The sequence below is a fragment of the Microtus ochrogaster genome, chromosome 4, assembly GCF_000317375.1.
Source record: "Microtus ochrogaster isolate Prairie Vole_2 chromosome 4, MicOch1.0, whole genome shotgun sequence".
Classification (NCBI taxonomy): Eukaryota; Metazoa; Chordata; class Mammalia; order Rodentia; family Cricetidae; genus Microtus; species Microtus ochrogaster.
Genome location: NC_022011.1, coordinates 16,204,777 through 16,221,122, shown reverse-complemented (window position 1 = coordinate 16,221,122; position 16,346 = coordinate 16,204,777). Strand labels below are relative to the sequence as shown.

General features: G+C 51.2%; 1 protein-coding gene across 2 annotated transcripts in view; it reads right to left on the bottom strand.

The window, feature by feature from the left end:
- Window positions 1-1,556: 1,556 nt before the first annotated feature.
- The window catches only part of Bcar1 (BCAR1, Cas family scaffold protein), a 36,158-nt gene continuing 21,368 nt past the window's right edge, over window positions 1,557-16,346 (bottom strand). For both annotated transcript variants that reach the window (XM_005345648.2, XM_005345647.2), the window contains exons 2-7: window positions 13,391-14,023; window positions 6,680-6,841; window positions 6,380-6,496; window positions 4,275-5,369; window positions 3,537-3,626; window positions 1,557-2,467 (exon numbers count right to left, since the gene is read on the bottom strand). In XM_005345648.2, coding sequence (XP_005345705.1) covers window positions 1,955-2,467; window positions 3,537-3,626; window positions 4,275-5,369; window positions 6,380-6,496; window positions 6,680-6,841; window positions 13,391-14,023 — 2,610 coding nt within the window. In that variant the 3' untranslated portion in view covers window positions 1,557-1,954. The remainder of the gene's footprint in view (window positions 2,468-3,536; window positions 3,627-4,274; window positions 5,370-6,379; window positions 6,497-6,679; window positions 6,842-13,390; window positions 14,024-16,346) is intronic.

Here is a 16,346-nt window from a genome sequence, read left to right as displayed (position 1 = left end):
GTCTGGTCCCTGTACACCTTCCTGTTAGCACAAGCAAGCCTGACTCTGTTCTACAGAATCTGAAGTTGTGCCGTCCAGGCTTCAACTCACCATGGATCCTGCCTCACATCACTGACAGGAGCTTCCAGAAAGTACACACCACTGAAGACGGTAGGTCCCCCTCTATCCCTCTTAGGGACATCTACCCATGTACCCCAGAGGGCCAAACCAGTGACAGCTCTGCTTGAGGACAGCCCTTGCCTAGGATAGAACCTGACACAGCCATTGCACAGATGTTTTTAAGGACCCACAGCTGTTTTTGGTGAGCCGGGAGGATAAGAGTTTGTGACCCCAAACCTCCCTGCCTCTGAGGCCAAGACCTCACACAAGGAGCATCAGCTGGCTCTGCCCTTTGTGTCCAATACCTGCCTGCAAGTTCTGTGGAGTGAGATCACCAACGTGAGTCTGTACAAACACGGATAGGGTGTTCTCTCCCTCCACTCAGGTCCCTGCTGAGACCTTGGGCACTCCCCAGCTCCCAGCTATGCTGGCTTCCTCTACTGAACCTCAGTCCTTATCAGTGCAGACTGGGCTGCTGCCAACAAGCCTGGGAGCCTCTGCTCAGGGTGCTGGGGGCAGGGGGGCGCTGGGTGTGCCCTGATCACAGAGGGAAACTGTTAAAAGTTAAGAGATGAGTTACCAATGAACCGAGACCTCAGCAATGAGTAATACAAGCTGTACCCACACCCCCAACTCCTATGTTGAGGCACACACAAGCTTTGGAAACAAGTCCTATACCCTCTATGCAGGCTACTCCGATAGGCCCCTAGTGGGCATCGTGCTCTAAGGCGGCACCCTACTGTCTTTCTGGCCTGTTAGGTCCAGGTTTGGAAGGTTCTAGAAGCTGAACCCCTCCCATCCCCGCATCCAAGTAAAATCCAAATAAAAACAGCAAGTACCTACCCTTGCCTCTCCACTTTTGCTCGCCCGGGTGACTATGGCGTAGGAGGCTATGTGCCCTCAATGGGGTTCCTTGGTGATGGGTCATCTAGTACTAACCCTTCTTAATATAGAGGCAGGGAAACTGAGGCCCACATTCACAATGGTCAAAGCTGAGACCACCACTAGAGTGCAAACACATGCTCTTGTCTTCTCTCTGGGCCAGAAGCTGCTGAAAGTCCAGAGAGCAGCCACCTGGGACAAGGCCTGTTCGGGGCCTTTGTCTTCTTAGCTTGAAGGCCAAGTCCTTGTTTAATTCAAGAAGAATTCAAAGGTGCCTGAGATGAGATCTGTGAGGCTGTTCTGTGCAGTGCCTCTGCTTGTGAGCTTTCTCCTTGGGGTACAGAAGACCCAGCAGGTACCTTACTGCTCTGGGCCTCAAGCCCTGAGTCTAGAACACGTTCCACTTGGCACAAAGACACTGCCACCTTATCTACCCCAGCCCTCCTGCCTTCCCCCAGGCCCCTGGGCCCAACATTATTTTAACCCTCACAGAATCTTCACCATGTCACTTTGGGGGTTCAAGGGTACGTCCACCTCCCCACAGAGAGGCGGTCTCAAGCATCTTTGCAGGCGGCTTCTCATTTTTAAGATTTTATTAAATGTAGACTATTAGTCAAATGATTTGAAAAACCAATAGCGAAAAATAGTTCTTTAGGGTTTTTTTCTTGGTGCAGAGGTGCACACCACACTGTACTTGCCTGTCACGGGGACCCCTGTGGGTAGGAAGGGGCATGTGCCTGGTGATCAGCAGTCCACAGTGCACTCTCATCCAGCTCCTCAGCTCCTCTGAGGAGGCATTCCATCCTGCCTTGTTATAAATATGTACAAATCCCTGGACAGTTGAGGGCACCAGGCCCAAGGCAGAGCTGGGGTTACCTGTCCCCAAACCTGCAGGATATCCACTTTCAAGACAGATGCTTGGAGAGTCAGACCACAGCTGCCCACTCCCCAGCCCCCACACCCTGCTCTGCTCTCAGGCAGCGGCCAGCTGGCCCAGGACCCGGCGGAACTGCTGTGTGCTGTGGCCCAGCTCCTTGACCCTGTCTACCATGTCCTGGGCAGCAGAGGGCGATGGATACTGCAAGGCAGCGGCCTTGGTGGTGGCCACAATGCCACGCAGGAGGTCACACAGCAGGTTGCTGTAGTGAGTCACCTGGCTGCGCACATCAGCTGCCTTTGCCTGCCGTGACAGTGTGTCCCCAATGAACACCAGCTTATGTGCGCTGAGGATGACAAACTTGCTGTGTGCCACAAATATCTTGGGGGGCTGATTGGTGGCCACTGCAGTGAAGAAGGCGTCCACCGCATCTGTCAGTGTGGTCAGGTTGGCCTCGCACTGCTCCAAGTAGAAGAGCAGCAGCTGTCGATCCGACGGCCCCAGGCCCCCTGTCCGCCCTGGCACCAGGGGCTGGGCCGCTGTCCAGTTGGCCAGGTCATGGTCTATGGGACGAGACACCTCCTGCTCCAGTCGCTCAAACTGTTTCAGCTGTGGAAGGCAGGACAAGGTTAGGCTCTCGGCTGACAGACGTGCGCAAACATCTGTAACCCTCAGGGCACTGCTCACAAGAGAGCAAACCACTGCGTCAGTAACAGCATGGGTGGCGGGGGACATGCTGGGAAGTACATAGGAAAGACAGTGTGCACACCAGCTTCTTGAAACAATGGCACCCCATGGCTACACATGTATTTCTATCTTAACTACTGTTATTGGGGAGGGGCATTTTGCCACATATCCTGGCTGGTCTCAAACTTACGATCCTTCTGCCTCTGCCTCCTGAGTGCTAGGATTACAGGAGTATGCCTGGCTTATTTTAATTATCAGTATATATTTCTTTTCACTTTTTATGTGCTACACACTTCCTACGCAGCTCTTACACTACTCATCTACTGGCAACTGTAAACCCCACTTGGTATCAAGGTAAGCAGTGAGTAGCCCAGCTCAGGGTGGGGTAAGCTGTCCCCTGCCTTCCTTCCTTACACCTAGAGAGGGGATAGTGAAAGAAGTTTTCATATTTACTTCATGTTATTATCTTCACAATCAAAATTCAATGACTTTAGTGTTTTTCAAATATACTTTGTTACCCAGAAAAATGACTTAAAATATGAAGAAAACTGGCTGAACTGTTACTTACAAGGAAAACTGGATACAATGTATTCAGTCTCAAGAATGACATTCCGGGCCTATGAGAAGGGGTTGTGGACAGTGTTTAAGGCTGAGGAGCGCTGCAGACAGGCAGTGACTGCTCATCTCGACAGGCACAGGGAGCAGCTTGTGGAGCCGCCTGGGGGGCTTCTGGGACGCCTCTGGCTGCCAGGCTCTCTATCCTACACTCTTCTGGGCTGGCTACGATGTACCCGTGACTCTGACAGTCACTTCATGTCTGTGATGTCTCAAGCATGCCAGACAACTGCTGCGGTCCCAGCTTCTCAGGAGGCTGCAGTTGGGGAATCAGCTGAGCTCAGGCAGAGCTCAAGACAAGGCTGGGCAGCACAGCAAGACTGCCATGTCAGAGGAATTGGCCACATGCTGGATGCTGACTCTATCGGGTCCTCACCTGCTGCAGCTCCAGCTGGCCTTTTCCCTGCCGCATTATGTTGCCCTTTTCTAGCAGCTCCTTCTGGGTCTTCTCAAACTCCTCCTTCCCCTGAGGAAAAGACAAGACGTGGACTGAGAAGTGTCTTCTGGGACAGAAGCACCAGCAGCTCCTATGGGTGCAAGGGCCAGGGAACCACCAGGTGGCAGTGTAGGTACACCAGGCCCAGGAAGACATAGCTCCTTAAAAGCTACAGAGAAACCCTGTCTCCAAAAAATCCAAAACAAAACAAAACAAAACACCAGGCCCCTATCAGAGGGGGCTTGGCCCAGAAGGGGAGCCTTGCAGAGGGGGCACTCACTCCACATGGCCATGGCCCTCTTGCAATGGTTCTCATGCCAAGAATGAAATCCAAATGAAATAGACTCACTCCCCTCCCATCTCCCCATCCCCTTGTCCTAAGCCCTCTGCCACCAGCATCTGTCTCCCCAGATCGTCTCTACAAAGAATGGAGCCATATCCATGTCCACTAGGGAAGCCCATCTCCAAGCCCCAGGGACACAGTGAAGTTGACCATCAATCAATCTAATAGGACAAAATACAGGGAGGGCACTAGGAAACACCAGCAACCATTCTTGGAACCTGAATCTCCTTTGACCACAAGATCTGTGTGGGATGAGAGGGCAAGGGGGACATCAGGGTCCCTGCAACAACAGTGGCAGGGTCAGAGTCTTGGGCCTGAGCAGGGTGAGCACCCACCTGCAGGTGGACATAGTCATAATCCTCCATCCAGCCCCCTTCACTGTTCTCATACTGCCCATCTGGAGAGTCCTGGGAGGTGAACTTGGGGGGTGAAGGCAGAGGGCGTGACTGGATGCTGCTGGCTTTATCAGTGGGGTTGGGGTGCAGGGAGCTGCCTCCCTCAGGCCCTGGGCCAGGGGCTTTGGTCCGTCTGAAGAGCAGCGAGGCATTGCCATGCAAAAAGGAGGCTAGCTGCTTGGCATCCTCGGGCACGGCCCGTGAGCAGGCCACCAGGCGGTCCAGGTCTTCAAGGGTGAATCCTGGGCTTCCCCGGCCACTGTCAAGCACCTGACCATGGACCACCAGCGTCTGGTACACATCCTCCATCTTCTGTAGCTGCCGGCTAAGCTTGGCATGCAAGGTGCGGTCAGAAGTGTGAGTGGCATTGCTTACAGCACTGCGGGCAAATTCCAGGAGCTCATGTACTGCCCCATGAACTGCAGCCACTGCGGCTTTCAGGTCCTGCACGGGAGGTTCCTGAGGCTCAGAGGTGCTACGCCAGCCCCCAGGCCCATTGGCACTGCCCACCAGGTCCAGAAGGTGGGCTACGGTGGTGCTCACACCCTGCTGCAGGCGAGCCAGGGACTCCACAGCAACCTCCAGCTCCAGGGGCTCTCGGCCTGGCACCATTACCTCCAAGGAAGATGCTGATTGGCTGCTGCGTGTGCTGCCTGTGCTAGAGGCTGACAGACGCTTGCCATCTGCTGGGGCCTCTCGTTCCGTTGGTGGGGGCACAGCATACACCCCATCATCAATTACACTCCCATCAGCCACCTCAGAAGGGAGCACCCGCTCACGAGGTACATCGTATAATGTTCCAGGGCCAGGCCGCCTCAAACCAGGGGGTACATCATAGAGGTCAGGAGCAGGGGGTGGCACGTCATACACATCCTCAGCTGGTGGGGAGTCTGGAGGAGGTGCAGCGAGGATCAGCGGGTGCCGAGTTGGGTCAAAGGGCTTGGGCTTGGCGAAGGCAGGAGGTACATCGTATGTCTCCTCTCGCAGTGGCCCATCGGGCACATCCTTGCTCACAGAAGGAGGCACATCATACACCTAGGGGACAAGTGGTGGTTAAAGCTTTTGTCTGGATTATCTGACCCATACTGGAGCTCAAGGCAGGACCCAGCTGGTGTACACACCCAGCATGATTCTCAACTGTGATGACTATGCCAAGAGCCTAGCCCTGGGGCTAGCTGACTCATTCTCTCTCTGTGCCTGGCTAGTCATCTATAAGATGGGGAATTGTTGAGCAATATATTTTTCAGGTGTGTGACTTTAGTTTACTCTGCATTTGTTTAACTCTGTGAAGCTGTGTTACTGTGTCTGTCTAAAACACCTGATGGTCCTAATAAAGAGATGACAGCCAATAACGAGATGGAGAAAGGACAGACGTGGCTGGCAGACAGAGTATAAGTAGAAGGAGAAACAAGGCAGGGGAGGACATCAGGGGCCAGCCACCTAGCTACACAGCAAACCACAGAGAAGAAGTAAGGAAAGGTATACAGAAATAGAGAAAGATAAAAGCCCAGAGGCAAAAGGTGGTCAGGATAACATAAGAAAAGCCGGCAAAAAACAAGCCAAGCTCAGAGTCCTGTTTAGAAGAGGGATTTTGTGGTCTCCTTGCTGATACATCTCAGAGCATGCATAATGAGAGGACCTGGCAATGGGCCATTTTCTGAGGCTCAGAAGGGCATTTAGTTTCTTTTTAAAATTAATTTACTTACTTTTTTTTATGTGTATGGATAGTTTGTCTGCATAAATGTCTGTGCACCACATGCATGCTTTGTGCCAAGAGGTCAGAAAGAGATGCTGAGTCACCTGGGACTGCCAAACACTGTACGGATGCTAAGAATGGACCCTGGGTTCTCAGGAAGAAGAGCCAATGCCTTAACCGCAGAACCATCTCTACAGCCTGGGCATTCAGTTTCTATATCTGTCCCCAGAGCAAGTAATGACAGAGCCAGGGTCTGCAGAGAGCAGTCCCAAACCCAATGCACACACTCGTCCATGCCTTTCAACACCTTTAGAAGCCTCCAAGACCCCAGCACCTGCGGACTCCTTACCGAATGATGGCTGGATGGTGGCAGGCTTTTCTCCACACTCGGAGGCACATCATACACATCCAGCAATGGGTCTCTGCCATTGGGGCCCTTTACTGCCATGGGAGGTGTGTCATATACCTGGAGGGCACAAAAGAAGGTGCAATGATACAACTGTCAGAGATATCTGGTTTAATGGGAAGAGTGCAAGTCCCCAGAAACCTACCTTGAGCACTTGGGCTACCCTAGTTGGCTGAGAAAATGCAGTACCCACAGCAAGGCTCAGGTCCTGTCTCTCCCATGCCTCTGATCCCCAGCACTTACCTCCTGGCCATACTGGCTGGGAAGCAGTCCTCGAACAGGGGGCACATCATAGATGTCCTGAGGACCTGGAGCTAGCAGGTGGCGTGGGGTGTCATACTCGTCCTGCTCTGTCTGGGAAGCCTCATATACGTAGCCCTGTCCCACTCGAGTAGGTACCACCACCTGGGAACAAATAGCTGATTATACCACCGGCCCCTGATCCACCCTCAGGTCCACAGGAGACTACCCTGAGAGGCAGGCAAGACACACAAAGGTAGCAATGGGGCTCTGTAAGGGTGGGCTTGGAACCATTGCTTCTCATTCTCTATGTACCCCCTTGGGAGTGAAATACAATGCTTGGGAGAGAATTACCAGACCCCTAGAGGTTTTGTTTAGAGCTGTCTGGTTCTGGGCCTTGAAGAAAGACAGCTGACTCGAAAAACCAAAAAAAAGAAGAAAAAGGAAAAAAGACAGCTGAATGACCCAGTCGATTCCACAGAGTAGGGTGTGTGTACGGTTACACACAAATGACAAGAAGGGACAGGAAGAGTAAAAGGCCTGGCTCCAGAGGCAATGCCAGTGAGCAAGGGGCCAGCCTGCACTGGAGTCCCAGGAACCACAAGCCCAGAGGCCCCCTGTCAGGTCTCCTGTGCTGTTCCTGCGGACATCTCTGAGCACCCCTGTTCCTGCGGACACCTCAGAGCACCCTTGCCCCACAAAGTTCTGCTCAGCAAGAGAGCGACCTGATTGTAGGATCCCCATCATTTCAGGCTCTGGAGGCAGAGAATGGAGCCTGGAAAGGCAACAGGTATCCTCCCTGAGTAGGACTAGGTAACTTAGTCTGACTACTGAGCTAACTTTTTTTTTTTTTTTTTTTTGGTTTTTCGAGACAGGGTTTCTCTGTAGTTTTGGAGCCTGTCCTGGAACTCGCTCTTGTAGACCAGGCTGGCCTCGAACTCACAGAGATCCGCCTGCCTCTGCCTCCCGAGTGCTGGGATTACAGGCGTGCGCCACCACCGCCCGGCTCTGAGCTAACTCTTGAGCAGACACACGGGGCTAGGATGTAAGGTCAGCTCCAGGGCAAAGGAATTCTAACTGGAACCACTCGAACCTCACCCATAAGCTGCCTTGCCCACCTGAAAGAGTAAGGCCTTAGTGGGAGTCACAGGTCAGAGGCAGCCGGCCCTCTTTCCCAGGGCTCTGACCATGCATTCACGGCAGTGGCCACAGCAGCAAAGCTATGGCTCTGTATCAAGGGTAGGCGGGGCTGGGGGAGGCTCGGGATGCTTGTGCACCACCCCCAGGGCCATGCTGTCCCCTCACAGCCGCTCACAGCCTGGAGGGATGGGAGTGTCCACACAGCCTCCCCTCTAAGATTCTCCAGCCAGGCTCAGGGTAACCTCCCCCATGGGGCTCCCTGTTCAGTCTTCTTCACAGAAAGGCCTTTTGTTTTCTAATCAAAGGGGATGTCTGGGACAGGGTTGACGCAGGGCCTCCACACACATATCTTGCTTCCTTCAGGCTCAACACTCTAGAGCCCAAGCTTCAGCAGGCACAAACCAGCATTACCCCTAACCCCCCTGCAGGACATAGGGGCACCCAGCAGACCAGACCTGACAACCTCCCAGGCAGGATATTTGAGTGGTTGATGTTTAATACAGCTGGGCTTCTGGGCTGCCTCTAGCAGTCAGCCTGGCAGGCTGGTGTGTGCCACTGTAGGGGCTGTGGAGGTCTCCTCCGTGGGGTGTCTCCACCCACCAATAACAGGGCCTGGGGGGGGGGGGGAGTTGTAGCTGCCTCTCACACTCATCTCCCTGCTCAGGCCCCAGACTTGAGTCTCCTCCAGGGCTATTTTTAGATGTTGGAACCTGCCCATGGCAGAGCAGACTGGGACGTGGCAGGTTAGACAGGCCTGTGGCAAGGCCTGAGGCTTCTCCATGCCAAGGCCTCCCAGGTGGGAATTCAAATCCAAAAGGGGCAGACAATACACCCTAAAGACAGAGGCAGGCCAGGTCTCAGTACAGAGAGCATATCCATCTTGTCAGCACCCATCTGGGCCTCATGTAGACAGAGCTGGAAGCCCAGGCCAGAGGGTCTCACTACCAGAACCCTAGAGGTTGGTCCTAGGGTTAAGGGTAGGACAATTCCTATTCCTACACCTGAGTCAGGTTGACAGTAAGCAGCCATATTGGCTGGCGAATGTTTTTCTGTTAGGAAAACATAATAGAGAAAGCAGGGAAAAGAAGCTCACTAGGGAAACAGCCTCATCAGAGCTGCAGAGCTGAACAGCTAATCACAGCTAACTGCTCTGCACCTGATGCCCCATTAGCAGGCCCTGGAGGGAGAGGGAGGGACAGACACACATCCAGGCTGGGCTGCAGAGGGCTGTTGTTTTCTCTCTGTCCCATATCTCAGCACAGGTTTCAAGGAAAAGGGAGACTGATCCCAGAAGCACACCCCAGTTTGTCAGTCCTAGATGGGGATGAAACCTCTGCAGTGGCTCTGGCTCTACCGGGACCAAGGCAGGAATCCAAGCAGCAGGAGTCAAGTGGGAGGAACAAAGACAAGGAGTCTCCTTTGGCTGTTCATTCTGTTGGGGCCCCACCTCTCCAGACAGTTTGGCTGCTGATCTTCCCCCCTGCAAAATGGACAACATCCCAGCAGGCCAGCTGCTGGTTTGGATGCTCACAATTTAGCCCTCCTCCCATAGAGAAGCTGTTTTCCTTTTTTGGAATGGAGGACCACAGGAATACCATGGGGCCAGACAGGTGCCTACTTTACCGAGCACACCATCCCTTTTTGCTGGTCCAGGAGTGCTGCTTCCCAGACAAATGTTCCCCACCAAGCTGTAATTCCTGACCCAGGAATGTGCCTTCAAAAGTGGCCTTGCCAGGCGGATCTCTGTGAGTTCAAGGCCAGCCTGGTCTACAAGAGCTAGTTCCAGGACAGGCACCAAAGCTACAGAAAAAAAAAAGTGGCCTTGCACAGACAAATGCCTTCCCTGCTGGGGTCCTACCTGCATGTTTACAACCTCTGTGCCCATGCCTAACCAGAGGACCCTGGATACTCTTGACCTTACTTTCTCCAGCCACACAGCAGATAGCCACTGTTCCAGGGGTCTACACTCTGCTGGCCCCATCCTTATCACTTACTCCCACAGATACCACAAACTATGGCACTACCTCCTCAGTCCTGCAGTAAGGACAGACACCAAAGGAGGAGTCCCAGAGGCCTCTGAAAGCAAGACCTGGAAAGTAGGCACAAATGTGCACCCTAGGAGTTTCCCACCATGTTCTTTGTAATAAAATCAAATCACATGGTATACACAGACAGACATATAAACTAAAAAATATATTTTAAAAGTGTGGTGGGAGTGGGGGCCCTGGAAAGCTGGTTCAGAGGTTAAAAGTGCTGGCTGCTCTTGCAGAAGACCCAAGTTTGTTCCCAGCACCGTACCAGGCAGCTCACAATTCTGCAACTTCAGTTTTCTTCCAGTCTCTATAGGCACCCAGACACATGGCATACACTCACTCAAAAACAGGCAGACAGACAGACAGACATAAAAATCTTCAGGTGAGGCTACAGCACAGCAACAGAACTCGGGTAGCTACCCCTATCAGTCTTGGAAGATTTATTTTATTTATTTATTTATTTATTTTTTTCGTTTTTTCGAGACAGGGTTTCTCTGTAGCTTTGGAGCCTGTCCTGGCACTAGCTCTTGTAGACCAGGCTGGCCTCGAACTCACAAAGATCTGCCTGCCTCTGCCTCCCGAGTGCTGGGATTAAAGGCGTGCGCCACCACCGCCCGGCCTTGGAAGATTTAATAACTAAGAAAATGCTTTGGTATGTTGTGATGAATTTACAACTTTGAAATGCAAAAATAACAAGCATATAACCACAGACATAGGAGGCTGAAACAGGAGGATTGTGGGTCCAAGGCCAGTGGAGGATATAGGATACAAAGAGATCCAAGTCAACCTGAAGACAGAATAAGTTTGCCTTAAAAAAAAAAAGTACATATACAGATCTATAAAAGACAAATAGAGAAGACACTAGACAAAATACACCAACATTTCTTAGGGATTATCCCTTGACTGAGGGATCTCTAGACTTTCTCATACATTATGCATTTTCTATGGCAAACAAGCATTTCTTTCATGTTAAAAATATAAGCAGAGGGGCTGGAGGGATGGCTCAGAGGTTAAGAGCATTGCCTGCTCTTCCAAAGGTCCTGAGTTCAATTCCCAGCAACCACATGGTAGCTCACAACCATCTGTAATGAGGTCTGGTGCCCTCTTCTGGCCTGCAGGCATATACACAGACAGAATATTGTATACATAATAAATAAATATTAAAAAAAATATAAGCAGAGGCAATGACCACCCAGCTCAGGAATGACAAAGCCTCTTAGGAATGGGCACAGGGCTTCTCTTCCTAGGCTATCAGTTAGGTCAGAGAATTGGGAACACTGGACAGCTCCACCAAAGGCTGGGTGGGCAGAAAAGGACAGAGCAGTGAGGCTCTAGGTGAGTGAAGGAAGTCCCCTTGGTTAGCCCCTTTGGGCTTCCTCCTCCAGCCTAGATGAACAGTTGTCCCAGGACAAGAGATGAAGAACTGACTAGGGGGCAAGTATGACTTGTGTGCATGTACATTTGTATGTGTTCTAAGTGCATGTGGAGGAGATGGACCTTGGCCTGTTTCAAGGCTCTCTAAACAGGTACTATTGCCATCTCTCCACAGGATAAGCCACCCACGATGCACCCACCCACACACAAGCTGGTGGCAAGGCCTTAATGGTAGGCTTCCATTATCTGACTAAAAGATGCAGGTAGTGCAAGAATTGGGGTCCGGTGACTCAGGGACCCCTGGTGGTCAAACTGTGGGCCAATGTTCATGAAATCTCATCTTACGCAACTCCTGGTCAGGCATCCTGAATGCCAAGCTTCTCTGTGGGCAGTGGTGGGGTGACGCTACCTGCTTTCTAGGTGGCACCAATTAGGTTCTTGGCACTAGGGGGCTTTGAAAACAAAGGCTCAGTGCCACGGCTGAGCATGAACCTGGCCAATGTCTCTCCAGACATAAATGGTGCTCAACCAGACATGATCAGACTGACTGTGAAACTGACTTAGCTGGGCTTATGCTGTTCGTGTTATCTCTCTCTTTCTTGGTTTTTTCAAGACAGGGTTTCTCTGTGTATCCCTGGCTGTCCTAGAATTCAATCTATAGACCAGGCTGGCCTGGAACTCAGAGATCCGTCTGTCTCTGCCTCCTGAGTGCTGGGATTAAAGGTGTGCGCCGCCACCACCACCTGGTTTATGCTGTTCTCTTAAATGCTGCTGTGCCCACCACAGTTGGCTGTTTCCACCAGGGCCTCTGGTGCCCCTGCCTAGCTATTATGGACTTCTAGTGCCCGGTAGATGAGGCATGCAGAAGATGCGGAGTGCTGGTCATGGAAACTCTATCTTCAACAAATTCCATTCCCTAGTTTTTTTGTTGTTGTTGCTTTGTTTTGTTTTTCAAGACAGGGTCTCATTATGTAGCTCTCTGGCTATCCTGGAACTCACTGTATAGACCAGGCTAGCCTCAAACTCAGGCACCCCCTCCTGCAGGGTGTGATTAAAGGTGTGCACCACTAAATTTGGTTCCATTTCCCAGTTCTTAAAGGACTTTGGCATAGAAAAACAGGCTAAAATGAATGCAAGAAAAAGTGGCTCCTGATTTAGTGTGAAGCCAGGGGGCTTCTCCTCCTTCAGCCCTGCCTATTTCATGGGCAGGGGCCAGAAGGTAGCATGGAAGAACTGAGGGCCCAGTCACATCCTAGAGATGAAATGTCTGTGGAGCCAAGGACAACTAAAGGTGCTAGGTCTCAACTAAGAGAATGACTCGTGAAGGACTGGTGCGAGCCCCTGAGCACAGGCAGCTTCCGTACCCACAGGGGCCCAGAAGGCCCCAAGTGCCAGTGAACTGAGAGTTCTTCAGGAGCTCAGTTCCTTCTTCCCTAGGGAAATCCCTTTAAGGGCCACACTCAGATACCTGATAAGGCCCACAGCCTGGCCTCCCAGGCAGCTGGGTGGGCAAAGGTCAACAAGCAACATAAGTAACCTCCAAGGAGGCTCCTGAGGAAATGTGTAGTCTCTTTTGTCCCCTCCCTGTCTTCCTGTTGGCCAAAGGGCAGACCCAATGGCTGGATCTCAAGTAGACCCACGTCAGTCCTGGAGTGTTGGCCTCTAGATGCAACTTCTAAGAGGAAACATGCAGCTCTTCTCATTTTCCCTGTGTTGTCACCCTAAGTCCCACAACCTCACTGTCCTGGCCCACAGGCTTTATGCTCTGCTGTACTTTCTACCTGGGCCAGAATACACTGACTGACACGAGCTCGGCAGGGTCAGCCTGAGTATCAGGCCCCAAGACTGTCCTTGGCCTACTGCTCACTTGGAACACGGGGCACTTCTCCACACCTCTAGACTTGCACAGGCTGTAACCTGTGGTTAACATTTTCCATTTCAGGGCAGCCTGCTATAGACTTCCTCATCCTTCATGGCCAGCTCAATGTCCCTTATTCAGATAAGTAAATGTATACATTGATCCAGTTACCTCCCTCCTTGACTTCAGACCAAACACACAATGATAATGGAGTGTGGGTACTCTGTGGTGACCAGGCCCTACTAGGCCCAGAAACCAGGGCCTAGGCTAACCCAATGGGGCTTCACAGCTGTGCCAAATTGGCCTTACCTTTGCCGGGGGCTTCATTCCCTCCCAGCTGCGGTTGTCCATAGATGGAGGGACTTGGTAGATATCATGCCCTATGCCAGAAGAAGGTGGCACCTGGTAGATGTCCTGGGCTGGACTTCCAGGCCCTGGAGGCACCTGGTAAAGGTCTGTGGCTGGGCTGGAAAATGAGTGATGAGGTGTCTGCTTTGAGAATGTGGATGTCTGTTTGGCTGGGGGTGACTGGAACTGTGGGTTGGGCCCAGGGGCTTGGTAGAGACTTTGCTGAGTCTTGCTGGGAGTGGGTACCAGGTACACACTGTCAGGCTGGGGCTGGTATGCAGTGGGGAGCATGGGACTGTACTGGGAAGCTGGGGGTACTGGGGTATGAACACCCTGAGGGAGGTTGGGCTGCGGCTGGGGTGGAGTGGCAGGTGGGCCTGGTCCAGGCCCTGCTGGCTTCTTGTCATACATGCCGACCAGGATCTTGAGGCGGTTACCAGGGACAATGCCCTGGCGTCCATGCAGTGAGCAGAGCCACCAGCCATCCAGGCCCTGTGTGTCCCGCTCCAGCACCGTCATGATGTCACCCTTTCGGAAGGAGAGCTCATCCGGGGATTCAGCTACGTTGTCATAGAGGGCTTTGGCCAGCACATTCTGGGGAGAGAAGACATAGGTGGACATGAGACAAGAGGATAGGCACAGGCCTCACCCAGCTCCCAGCATTACAGAATCAGTAAGCACCCAGCTTTAACTTTCAAAGAGACTCAATTATATCTGAAAACAACAGGGGCCTTACCCTCACCGTTTCTATCGGCCTCCCAGCAGCAAAGCAGAGCTGACCACAGGGTATCTTTAGCTAAGCTAGGGCCCCTCAGATCCTCAACGGCAGCAGCTGCTATCAGCTGCCATCAACACTTCAGAGATGGCTCCCAGTCTGTGATTAAAAACCATTCCTGGGTCTGGAAAGATGGCTCAGCAGTTAAAGGGAGTTTCCTGCCACTGCAGAGGAGCTGGAACTGGTTTCCAGCGCTGTATTGGGTGGCTCACAACCCAGATTCAGGGATCCAATGCTCTCTTCTAGATTCTGCAGGTACCTGTACTCACTTGTACATGTATGCAGACACAGACACACCACACATATAATCAAAAATAATAAAATCGTTTAAAAGTTCCTGAAGTCATGTGCACAGTTTCTTAAGATAAAAACACTGGGGGGGGGGGAGTCAGTAATTAGCGGAGAAACTTAAGAACTGCCTTTAAGCTGAGAAGAAAGTAAGACGTCTCCCCACTTTAGCTCTAAGGTTCAGATCCTTGGGTTTTGTGTCCAGGGGCACTGCAACTCTCCAAGAGGGAGAGAATGATGGGGTGAGGGAGGATGATGCACACGATGGGGAGGAAATGGCCATCCTCTGCAGATCCCATGATCATCTTTGAAAAGGTGTTCCAAGAAGAATCATCAACTGATGAAAACGGCACAGCAAAGACAGAAGAGAAATCTCTGAGAACTCTCCACACACACCTTGTACAAGACTGGAGAGGACAAAATGCTTTTACTCAAGTAAAAGTTGAGCAGAAGGAGAAACGTGCCAAGTTCCTGGGAGGATGACCTTAACCCTGTCCAGTGTTCATTTGCCCACTCTTTCTTAGTACAGCAGCCTGCCCATCACCCATGGTGTCACTTTCTGTGGTTTTAGTTACTTACCTATGGTCAACCATAGCCCAAAAGTATTAAATGAAAAATTCCAGAAATAAACTAGCTGGGCGGTGGTGGCGCACGCCTTTAATCCCAGCACTCGGGAGGCAGAGGCAGGTGGATCTTTGTGAGTTCGAGACCAACTTGGTCTACAAGAGCTAGTTTTAGGACAGGCTCCAAAGCTACAGAGAAACCCTGTCTCAAAAAGAAAAAAAAAAATCCATAAACTTTCAACTGTAGGCCTCTGAGAAGCATGATGAAATCGCTTGCTATTCTACTTCACTACCCTAGGACCAGCACATGCAACTTGTCTGCGTGTAGCTTGGTAGCGATCTGGGCTAGCAGTCGACTCAGCTGCTGTAGAGTTTACTGTGTTTGAGTAAGCCCTACTGTGATGGCCGCAGTAATTCTTACATAATTCAAATTTGCAAGAGAGAAGCTATAAAGGTGCTTCTGTTAAGTGAAAAGGTCAAAGTTAATCATTTATGGTTTTGAAGAGACCAATCACATTATCTTTTATTACAACATTACTAATTGTTCTATTGTTGTTACTCTCTTACCCATATCACATTTGTAAATTAAACTATTATAGATGAAAGCCAAGCGTGGCAAGAGCATGACTTTAATTCCAGCTTGGGAGGCAGAGGCAGGAGGATCTCTGTGAGTCTGAGGCCAACCTGGTCTACAGAGTGAGTGCCAGGACAACTAGGGATACATGGTGAGACCCTATCTCAGGGAAAAAAAAAACCAAAAAAACAAAAAACTTAGTGTAGATAAATATGTATTGGAAAATAGAGTACACAGAGGGTTTAATACTAATTGGGGCATTCTTTGGGGGTCTTGGAATGCACCCCACAGACCGAGGGGAAAATAACGCGAACATGAACTCCATATAATTTAACTGCATCATCATAATTCATCATGATCAAAGTGTCATAGGGCTTGTTTTTAAAAAAAGGAATTCTTTTACAATAAAATGGAGGCATAGAGGTCAATAAATAAACAAGTCACTACTAAAAGGCACAGGCACACTTTACCAGATATGAGAGCAATTCTAGGACAGGGATGGGACAGGACAAGGCTAGGAACAATGGGAAAAGGCTAAGGTAGGGGAAGGTAGGAAACTCACTGTAAGAAGGCAGCCATGGGCCGGGTGGTGATGGTGCACGCCTTTAATCCCAGCACTCGGGAGACAGAAGCAGGCGGATCTCTGTGAGTTCAAGGCCAGCCTGGTCTACAAGAGCTAGTTCCAGGACAGGAACCAAAAGCTACAGAGAAACCTTG